This window comes from Stylophora pistillata, chromosome 3, assembly GCF_964205215.1.
Source record: "Stylophora pistillata chromosome 3, jaStyPist1.2, whole genome shotgun sequence".
In the NCBI taxonomy this organism is placed as follows: Eukaryota; Metazoa; Cnidaria; class Anthozoa; order Scleractinia; family Pocilloporidae; genus Stylophora; species Stylophora pistillata.
In genome coordinates this window covers 48,528,465-48,540,153 of record NC_142521.1, presented here as the reverse complement: position 1 = coordinate 48,540,153, position 11,689 = coordinate 48,528,465, and the positions used below count along the sequence as shown (strand labels likewise).

At 39.8% G+C, this 11,689-nt stretch overlaps 1 protein-coding gene across 3 annotated transcripts in view; it reads right to left on the bottom strand.

Annotated features, from left to right (window-relative positions):
* Nucleotides 1–411: 411 nt before the first annotated feature.
* LOC111337898 (uncharacterized) overlaps nt 412–11,689 on the bottom strand; it is an 18,854-nt gene continuing 7,576 nt past the window's right edge. Inside the window, exons 2-4 of one of the 3 annotated variants that reach the window (XM_088752273.1) lie at nt 2,041–2,246; nt 1,129–1,262; nt 412–1,095 (exon numbers count right to left, since the gene is read on the bottom strand). In XM_088752273.1, coding sequence (XP_088608399.1) covers nt 978–1,095; nt 1,129–1,262; nt 2,041–2,246 — 458 coding nt within the window. In that variant the 3' untranslated portion in view covers nt 412–977. Of the gene's footprint in view, nt 1,263–2,040; nt 2,247–10,061; nt 10,221–11,689 lie in introns of those variants that run through there. The other 2 variants (XM_022944287.2, XM_022944296.2) reach the window with 2 other exon arrangements.

The following is an 11,689-nucleotide window of genomic DNA, read 5'->3' as shown; positions in this document are numbered from 1 at the left end:
TTACTTGCTTTCTGCTATTTTCCATAACAGACTTTCGTAATTAGGAGTATGTAGATTTAATAGACCAAACAACCTGGCTTGATGTCTTCCTGCCGTCCCCTTTTGCATTGATGTCATCACCATCGCCAAAGATGTTTGTGTCGCGGACTGAAAATACTTTGCTTTTTGTCATAGTGGCGCCAAACCGGGTAATTGACGTAAATTATTTCTCTAAAACCTTTTCAACCCATTACCATAAAACCCGAGTGAAAGAGGTTGCCCGTTTAAGTAAACATTTCGTACCAATAGCAGATGGAATGACTCACTTGCGAGGCAGGTTACGTACTGTTACGTGGGGAAAATTACTGGGTAGTTTACAAAAATAATCTGAGATTCAAGATAAAATTAAGAATTCCGACCAGGCCAAAAGAATAGTAGCTAAAATGAAAACTGTATTATTATCAGCAGGTCCCATATCAAACCGAAAATCTGTCTAAGGAAACAATACGTCCCAATTCCCAAATCTTTATTACTTTGATTATCTATCTATTGAAAAATGAACCTTTCTGAAACTAAACGTCCTCAACAGACGCAGATACCAAAGCCATTTCAGTTACATAAAACTTTTCTAAGCGAACAACTTGGTCAGAAATTTTCGCTCAATCCTTTTCCTATTGCAGTTCAGAATATATCGTTGACTTTTAGAAATCTGTGTTCTATCTACTCAAAAACCACGGATAATTCACTCTGTTCTATATAGCGTTTAACAATAAAAACAGTCCCATGCGATTAACTGAAATTGTCCTACTCTAATGCTGGCAGGAATCCAGCGGCAGGTCACTTCATTCACTTATAGTGTATGTAGAGTAATTGCAAAAAAAAGGGAAATTTGATCGGCTACGAAACTTTAAATAGTGAAAAAAACAAACCAAAACAAACACATTCTAGCTCCTACCAAACATGGTAACAGCACTCTTACAGTATGATTACTGCTTAAGTCAGTAAACAAAACAAAGTGCGCTTGTTAAGATGGTGGCGAATGATACAACTTTGTTGTATGCGGTAGCACCGCTGGCAGGTTTTGGTGGGGTTCCTGTGGCAGAAACGTTCGTAGGTTGTGCAGAAACACTGGTTGCCGGGCTACTTGGTGTGGCTGAGGTACTGTCTCCAAGCCCATTACACTTGTTCTGATCACAGCACGTGGCTTCGCATTTTTCATAGGTCATTCCAGATGGCAGTCGCGAGGCATTGCAACCCTTTGCCTGTGAGTCTTGGCACATTGCCTGTGTAAAGATTTAAAAAAGGAAAAAGAAAGAAAAAATGATAGTAGTGGTCGAAAAGAGTTCTTTCTTGAAGATTTGTAAGGACTAAGTTGAGAGGAGGGGGGAATTTGTTTTAGCTTTCTTGACATAAACTTTCCTTTATGGAAAAGTGAAAATTTTTTACTGTGATCATAAAGCAAACGTGTTTGTTGGCAACCTGTTATATTAAATCATATTGAAAAACAGTTTCAAATTGTGTCGAAACTCGAAATTCAACTGGCAGTATTTTGATTTCCACATGACTACAGAGGCGTAGCATAATGTTTCAGAGGGAAGTACGGTTGCTTATTTCCGCGCGCCCGACTTGAATTGGCTTGTGCCGCTGCTCTTGTGTATCATTAAGCTCGAGCTTATTTGAGCTCACGAGGTGAGAAGACCAGGTAAATGAGTATCTTGAACTGGACAAGGTCAATGCTATGAAAATTCTTCGGATTAGTGCGTTTTCGCGCACCTGAATTGTAAAATTTGTGTGGAATAGCTTGAAAGCAAAAATTATTCCACATAGAGAAGGGTTGAATGACACCCCCAGACCACACCCTGGCTATGCTCCAACCATGAACCACCCCGTATTCATACCCAACCCCAGGATTTTTTTATCTTCTCTCAAAGGCTTCCTAGTAACGCCGAAAGGACGAAAAAGTGGTAGTTTCATGAAATTTTAAAAATTTTTAACTATTACTTAACCTTAGCAGTTTTGCACAAAAATGCCAATTTTAAACTGCGCAGTTTCAAAGCTTACCTTCATCCCGCAGCCAAACATATTCGCATTCAGTTGCCCCATTTGTCCCATTTTCACAACTGCCAACACTTTGGTGCATACGTTTGCCATGCCTGATGGTATGTTTGGATCTGCGTCACAATCGGTGACATTCAAATCACCCGCTGTTGTGCATGCCAGTGTCGGTGGGTTTGGTGTGCAAGTGTAGCAGGTGATGGCCATAACCACTGAAAAGAGGATAATGTTAGTTAGCTTTACTAGTTTAGCACAAAAAATTCCAGATTTTTAACTGCACAGGATCAAGGCAATTATGGTGTTGCTTAACAATTCGATCCCCAAAATTTATTATTTTATCGTGACATACCAAACAGGGATCCAATGTGACTTGAATCAAACATCATTTTAACCTCGCTCTCGGAGAGGAAAAGAGAGGAACCTGGGAACGAGGATGACGCGAGGCTTTGTGGCACATGTGGTGATGGTGTCCAATCAGAATTTTTTTCTCCCTTACTATAATTCATTTTCCGCAAAGTACACATAGAATGATTGAGACGATAGACTTTATCTATAGATTATACTCATGAGTAAAAGTAATGCTCCATCGAAGAGAATTTCACGCTTTCGTGAGGGTCTGGAAGGGGTTAACTGACAACTGATAACTAACAAATCACTGAAAATCTAACAGACAACTGACATTTGTGGTGGGCTTTTACTGACAGCTGACAGCTGACAAAAGACTGGATCGCCCTGAATATTCTAAAAACTGTATTTTGTCGAATAAATGTACGTTTTTCATTACATATCAGTGGGAGTACGCCAGTGTCATATTTTGTTAATGATTACCACATGACCAATCCACATCAAGGTCATATGTTACATATCGGTTATGTGATCTTTGATACCCAACTCGATCGTCAACTCTGCGATGGCCGTCAATGCTGGTATTTTAAAGGCTGTTGCAATCTTTTATCAAATTGATTCGGAAACGGCATTTTAGCGTCTGGGAATGTGACATGTCAAATTTGTTGAGGACCGTGTTGTTGAAGTGGCAGTTGCTGAAATGCGAACGTAAGCAGACGAATATGACACGGACTCAGATAATGACTTTTCTGACCGAGAGGATAAAGATACTACCCTAATTACAGTTTCTAGATCTGGGCGCCCAATTCGCGCCCATTTTCGCTTGGATTTCTAAGGTACTCTTACATTAGATATCTCTAATAACCTAATTGAAAAGTAGACAAAAGAATATTCCTTTCTGATCATTTCATCGGTGCCAAGCGCAATCGACGTATTGCAAAACAAAACATTAAACCAACATCTGTTGGAAGGAAGATCGTTTTTCTGACGATCTGGAATGCTTCAATGTACATGTTGCACATGGGTAAACAGAAGTTTGTGTGCAGAAGAGTTGTAGCTTACTTAAACACCTTTCAAACAAAGACTGACAGTCACTTGGAAGATCTTGGAATTATTTCATTTCAGAATTGAGAAAAAGGAGTTCTTATTTTATCAATTTTTTACTTCATTCTTGAGTTAACGCTGTCTATGAGCCTTTCAATAATGGCATAGGGTAAAATGAGGACTGGACTGGACCATTTTTGGACCACTTTTTGGACCATTTTATAAGGGGGAAACCACACCATTCAAACTCAGCGAGGGGTGGGTGCAGTCTAGTAGTACTGAGGGAGGGGTGGGAGGCAGATTGTTATTACTCAGGGAGGGGTGAGAGGTGGTTGTAATTGTAAACACTACTGGTAAATGGAGCTTTAACTCGATCGTACAAATTATTTTAGTCAGTCCTAAACCGGTTACCATAATGATGGAATATGAGTGTTTTGATTTCCTGGCATTCGGTCAGTCTTGATGTTCAGGTTTAGATTTCCTCGAATTATTGCGTTGCCTCCACAAAATACAAGAAGGCGAAGCCTTTCAACATTTTTTTTACCGCTTTTTTCCAAGGCAGCGATTGATATCGCCGAGGGACTTGAAGATTTGCATTCAAAGAATGTCGTACACCGCGACTTGAAACCAGGGAATGTCTATTCCATACATGGTTTTGTTCCGCGCTCAACTTTGCAGGTCTGCGCGTGAACCAAAGTTCTCTTCGAAATGTCGATAACAAATTTTTCGAGATTTGCGTTTTCGAGGTCTGCGTTTTTGAGGTCTGCGTTTTCGAGGTCTACGTTTTCGAGGTCTGCGGTCTGTGTCGCGTTCCCGATGCCGCAGACACGTGGTGTTGTGCACCGGAGTGCGCCAGTATAACTACAGTGTTCAACTTTAGACAAGTAGCAGCATCAAACTCTTTATTCACTTAAGCTGGTAGTCTTTGTACAGCACAGGCGGTAAAAACTATAGAACGGATACATGAAAGTTCGATATAAGGAAAACCGAAAGACTACGAAACAATAAATGATAAAAATGAGGAATATTACAAGCGTAACTTACATCGGATCTTGACTCCGGGGTAGAGAACTCCTAAACTCCGTTCGGCTCCGAAATGGTTTCGCTACAATGACTCCTCGCAACTGAACTACTTGCTAATAGAACTACTTGCTAATAGAACCACTTGCTAATAGAACTACTTGCTAATAGAACTACTTGCTAATAGACCCCCGGTCTTCGTTTTCGTAGTACGAAAACGAAGACCCCCGGTCATTGTTTTCGTAGTACGAAAACGAAGACCCTGCATTAGCCAAAAGAATTGCTTATTTTTTAACGAGAATTTTCCAGCAGAGAAAGCTTAACGACCGTCAGAATCTATTTTAGCTACGAATTGCAGTAGAAATCGATTATTTATTGACATAACCTAAGAGTCATTTTTCCCGTACAGTAAGCTTTCTCTGTTATTCTGTCACGCGATGCAGGCTTTATTCGGGCGCGTACTCTCTTTTTCGGCCTAGCACGCATTGCGTGACGGACGTGTACAGTAAGAGAAGACGATCTTGTTGTTGGTGGTGTGACAAAACAGTGGAAGGCCGACTATCGCACGTGTGGCCGAGGGAAACATTTTTGCGCGAAACTTAAGCCACATGTTGTGATGGAATCCCTTCTGCAATTTCGCTGCCAGGTGACCCTCTTCGTATTAGCTGAGGAAGCTTAAACTTTCGAAAAACCGACATAGTTGAATTTTTTACCGCTCCAAAGATTGTCTGCTTTTAATAAAGGGTCTTCGTTTTCGTACTACGAAAACAAAGCCCGGGGGTCTTCGTTTTCGACCTACGAAATCGAAGACCTTGCATTAGCCAAAAGGATTGCTTATTTTTCAACGAGAATTTTCCAGCAGAGAAAGCTTAACGACCGTCAGAATCTATTTTAGCCACGAAATGCAGTAGAAATCGATTATTCATTGACATAACCTAAGTGTAATGTATGATATTACTAAGCGTTGTTACTGTTTAATGTGCGTTTAACTTGTAATTTTAGCGGTTTTCTGTTTACAGGGTCTTCGTTTTCGTGGTACGAAAACGAAGACCGGGTCTTCGTTTTCGTACTACGAAAACAAAGACCCTGCATTAGCCAAAAGAATTGCATATTTTTTATCGAGAATTTTCCAGCAGAGAAAGCTGAACTACCGTCAGAATCTATTTTAGCAACGAAATATAGTAGAAATTGATTATTTATTGACAGAACCCAAGAGTAAATTTTCCTGTACAGAACGCCTTCTCTATTATTCTGTCACGCAATGCTAACTATAAATCAAAGGCGGCTACCGTTGGAATTCTGCCTGCTGTTCCAGAATAATAATATGTGTGGTAAGTTTACCCGAGGAAACCCTCGAGAATATCAACACCAAATTGGCTCGCATAGCGAAAAAGAACACTGACAAGACGGGCCGTATACGGGCAGTACAGTAATACGGGCAGTATGATAATGGAAGAAACGCGTGAAGTGTAATGTATTATATTACTGAGCGTTGTTATTGTTTAATGTGTGTTTAACTTGTAATTTTTACGGTTTTCTGTTTACAGGGTCTTCGTTTTCGTGTTACGAAAACGAAGACCGGGTCTTAGGTCTTAGGTCTTCGTTTTCGAGGGTCTTCGTTTTCGTAACACCCATTATTTTCTATAGTAAACGTATAAACGTTAAAATTGCGATAGGGCTTGTGAATTCTATATGCTATTAAGCAAGGGCTAAGGACCGGAAATTCCGTGACCTCGTCTGATAACATCACTGACAAAGGAAGATAGATAAATCTGGTAATTACATAATGTATACCCAAAGGAAAACTGATGGTGCACAAGTCGACTTAAAAGACACACGCATAACTCAACGGCGGAGGATCGTAAACGCGATATTTTCAATAAAAATTAAAGTCCGGTGTTTGCGTGGCAGTTTCGCTTTCGCATGACAAAAATATTAAAGAAACGCCGCGGCCCAGCGCAAATTTTTGAAAAGTCAGTCGAAAAACCGATTAAAATAATTTTCACGATCGAGTAAAAGCTCCATCAACCAGTAGTGTTTACAATCACAACAACCTCCCACCCCTCCCTGAGTAATAACACTCTACCTCCCACCCCTCCCTCAGTAATTATAGACTGTACCCACCCCTCCCTGAGTACTAATGTTGTGCTTCCCTCCTTATAAAATGGTCCAAAAAATGGTCCAAAAAATAGTCCAGTCCAGTCCATATTTTACCCTATGCCTTCATTAATAGCCTTTCAATAATAGCCTTTTTAATAATTGCCAAGTCAATTAGTAACAGTCATTTAACTTACAACTGACAAATGGCCTAAAATCTAACTGAGATCTGATAAATGGCCGAAATTTTAACTGACAACTGACATTTGTACCCCCCGTCCAGACCCTCTTTCGTCATTGTTCAGATTACTTTGGATTGAGCACAGTATACACTGTGTTTGGGAAGCCATTTATCGTTTCCATGCGTTTTAAATCAGAATCAACAACGGCGTAAAATCACTCCCATCCTCGGAGACCCAGGGGCAGTGAGGCGATTTCAAGTTAAGGGCAGAAGAGCCCCTGGGGACATTGTCTTACAAGACTAGTTCCAAACGGTCGCAGTCGTTCTGGCATCTGATTGGTGCCAGAAAATCTTTGTGTTTTTCTGCCCAATCAGAGGGAAGTGTCGTTTGGAGTCCTTTCGTGTGTTTTAACACGCACTTATACAACAAGCTCTGTTGCTCGCTATGTTTGTCTCGGCCGTGCGACGAAGCTTTGCGCGAGGGGAAAAGTTTCAGTCTCAGCACACAATGTAACAGAAATCGATCAGATTGTCTGCGAAATCTTACCGGAAATTATACTGAATATTTTCGCAGGTATTACAAGAGAACGAGTTTAAAAGTTTGCGAGATTCGTTTTAAAACATAATAGTTGCAGGCATTGATATGTCGCATTAAACGTTAGATGAGATGTAAGCTTAAATATTTTTAGATTTTTTGTACAATTTGTTGTGACTGAAACTTTTCCAAGCCCGTGAAGTTATTTCGTCGCACGGGCCACGCAGGTATGTCAAGCAACTGGCGCTTACGTAGCTTTCTGTGCGCGCCAAATTCTAATCGTTGCTTTGTAGTAAAGTCTTTACAATATGGCCAAACTTGCAGAGAACGTTAAGTACGTGGACGACCTCCAGCAAGCGCTTAAAGAAAGCTTAGCTGTGTTTCCGGTTAGCTAATTAAAATCTGAACAAAAACTAATCATCGAGAACATCGTGGAAAGGAGATATGTTTTCGGACAGTTACCGAAGGGGTTTGAAGAAAGTTAATCTTTCAACTGCTGCGTTGAGTGTTCAAATTCTTGAGCTCGAAAGGCCACGGATCCTCTTCTAGTCCCTTGGTCATTGTCACTTCACCTCTTTTGTCGATAGTTGAAGACCAAGTTAATTACCTTTGATCATTGGGAATTGATGCTGCTTTCATTGGGGAAAACAAAACCAAAGACAAAGAAATATTGGATGGAAAGGGCGAGCTTGCCTTATTGCAAATGTCAGCTTAGTACAGGGTTATCTACCCACATCTAATAAACAAAAGTTTCCACGTTCAGCTTTTCTTTTTAATTTCTCAAGCGAAGATTAGATTAGATTTTGGCCGGGCGTGCACAAAAAAATGCGTAAGCGCCAGTTGTTCGACATACCTGCGTGGCCCGTGCGACGAAATAGCTTCACGGGATTGGAAAAGTTTCAATGACAGCAAATTATACAAAAAAATCTTGAAAGATCTAGGCTTACATCTCATCTAACGTTTAAAGCGACATATCAATGCTTTCAACCATTGTGTTTTATACGAACCTCCCAAACTTTTAAACTCGTTCTCTTGTGATACCTGCGAAAGTATTTAGTATAATTTCCGGTAAGATTTCGCAGACAATCTGATCGATTTCTCTTACATTGTGTGCTGAGACTGAAACTTTTCCCCTCGCGCAAAGCTTCGTCGCACGGGCGAGACAAAAATAGCGAGCAACAGGCTTGTTCAATATGTGCATGTTAAAACACACGAAAGGACTCCAAACGACACTTCACTCTGATTGGGCAGAAAAAAACAAAGATTTTCTGGCACCAATCAGATGCCAGAACGACTGCGACCGTTTGGAACTAGTCTTGTAGGACAATGTCCCCAGGGGCTCTTCTGCCCTTAACTTGAAATCGACTCACTGCCCCTGGGTCTCCGAGGATGAATCACTCCATGTGCTCTTGTGAATAGACTTAAAGAGCGTAGGGATTGAGATTTGAACAGATTCAACATTGTTTCGTTTTTTGCGATGATCATATTGTTATTACTTAAATTCTTAGCTATCTCAATCTTTTAAGACGATTTGCTACTAGATGCACTTATGCTATCATCAATATTTTGGGAGGATCGGTTAATACAAGCTATTTTCATCCAAACTTGGCATATTTAAATTCAAAATATGCATTTTCAATCCGATAACAAGGAATATCCATGTTTTTATGGATGCGCAGGGAAAAGCCTTCTATGACAACAGCAATGATATCATAAGAACGGAGTGACCGCTTAGTCGATTTTCAGTATAATCCATGTTCTTTTATATTCGTGATTATATAGTTCCGATTTGGCTGTCCGCTGTACCTTCTCGCGCTCCAAGAAGATATTCAGCCCGAAATAACAGCAATATTAAAGATATTAATAACGTTAATATCTAACCAAAATCCTTCACCGTATAATGGCGCGACAGCTACACGTCTATTTCGATTATTTTTCGGTATTCAACGTGAAGAAGATTTGATAACTGAAAAAGGAAAAGGCCCTAGGAACGAGACTAGATAACTGAATGAAAAAAAAAAAAATGCTTACACTGACTTTTTCCCCTTTTTTTTCGGCCCTGCTTTCGCTAAAAAATTAACATTCCACGTTCAAATGTAACAACCCCATGCAGACGGTATGCGCGTGACACATCTGTGTGAATTTAAGAGAGTGAAAAAACATAATTGGGCACAAAACTGAATAATTACTCCGTGAATAGCTACTGGAAACGTTAGATAAATCTAGTTAAATGAAATAAATTTAAAGATCAGTCAGAACCTATAAAAACGTGCGCTGTTGGTCTCTGCCTACGTAATTAGGGCGCTGGCTGGCATAAATTGAATTGAATCTACTGTCGGGACGAAATTCGCTTGTGTAAATTAAAATTCGCTTGTGTAAATTAGAATTCGCTTGTCTAAATATCACTGCAGCCTTGACTAGGCAGAGACGAAAAATGAAAGGACTGCATGCATTAACTGCAATCTAACTTTCTAGTCAACAGAGGTTAGCCTTTCGGGAAAAAATTTCCTTCGTGCCAGTTTAACGCCCGTGAAGTCGGTGAGGTTCATCAGTTCACATCTTTTATCAGACGAACGTTGAACAGCACCACGGCAAAAATTCACCTTTGATTACTTTGTTTACAATCGCTTTTTTGGACATTGAACTATCTTTTTTAGGTCCATTGCTATCTGAGTCTTAAAACACTCCCAACTGTTTAGCAAACCCTGTTATAAACTGCCACACTCTGGGCTTTACGGTTTACCCCAATTTGCGAGACTATCTATCGCAGGAATTCAATGCGAATTCAATCGGCAATTCACTTACTGTTTGGTAAGGTGAGCAATGGCAAAATGTACAGAAGATAGCCGTTCATCTTGATTTGGAGAACCTCGAGCGAAACCACCGCTGTCGGGAATTGAAGTATAACCTACGTTTTACAACACCCACAAAAACCACTATAGGTAATGTAACTTGATTATGTTGTTCCGATAAGCCGAAGTGTTAATCGGAAAATTTCCGATATTAGCCGAACCGACGAACGACCTCCTTAACATAACCAAACATCCACAAAGAACGGGAATATCGAAATCTCCGAGGGAGGTTGAGAAAGGTTTTAGTTATCAGGAGTTGCAAAGTGTAAGGTTTTGCAAATATTTATTTTCAGGCTTCCTTTCTACAGATTCACCCACATTCAATAAGGAGGGGGGCATTGGGATTTTCGGTTTTGCGATTTTGGCTATTTTTAAGATCGGTTTTTCGGTTGTTGCGCTAAAAAACTTCGGTATTTCGGTTTTGATATTCATTGCGGTCTGCGGATTTTCCGTTTCTTTAATAAAAACGTTTCGGTCCGAGACCTTCATCAGTTGTAATACAATGACTTAAAAATTCCTTAAATAGATTTATATAGGGCGTGATGACACATGTAAACAAACACAGTAATTACTACGCGAAAAATTATCACTATAAAAAGAAATAGAAAAATTGTGGAATCCACTGAAAATGAAAAGGAACCAGCGTTGACTTGAAAGGCGAGAATTGTACTAAAATTCCCAATTAACGCTGAGACTGGAACCTTTGATGCCCGCCCAATTTGAAAACTGATGAAGGTCTCGGACCGAAACGCTTTTTATCAAACTTTTTAGACTTTTTATTGAGTATATGTCTTCCTTCGCTCGAAGTTGTCCGTCATCGTGTGCCACACTACTTCTCCTACCATTTATCGAGGTTTGGACTGTGGTAGTCGGAAAAAAGACAACTATATATACATCCCTTCAGACCTGTTTCGTGGTTGCCCACTCATCAGGGGATTTTAATGGCAGAATAATGCGATGATACCATCGCTTATATATTACACTAATTGCTAATTAACATGGTTTATGCAGTGTGAAAAGCGTCAAGTCAGCTGTTGCGTGGGAGTGCTTTGCTTCTGTGTCGGCAGGAAGAGACGAGTTCGTTACGATTGTTGAGTGTTGATAGGTCTGGGTGGCAGATGATTAGGAATTTCTCTTTAAGGCATAGGTTGCATCGTTTGCTTGAGCTGTTGTTGGGCAGGTGGGAAGATAGGATGCGCCAGGTGATGGAATATTTATATATATATATATGTATAACTGCATATATATATAGATATATATATATTTCAATTTATAACCGCTATATCCTAGATATATATATATATATATATATATATATATATATATATATTGTGAGAGGAAAAAAGGACGTAACTACATTTCCTCTCACAATATTTATTCTGCTCTGCTTCAACGTATTGAGCACTGTTCCACGCGAAAATCGACTTGCAGACTTCCTATATATATATATATATATATATAACTGCAGTTATATATATATATATATATATATATATATATATATATATATAACTAACTGCAGACAGTACTGTTTCGGCCTTCTGGGCCTCATCAGTGCAGTGCTAATGCTAGGATGGGGGA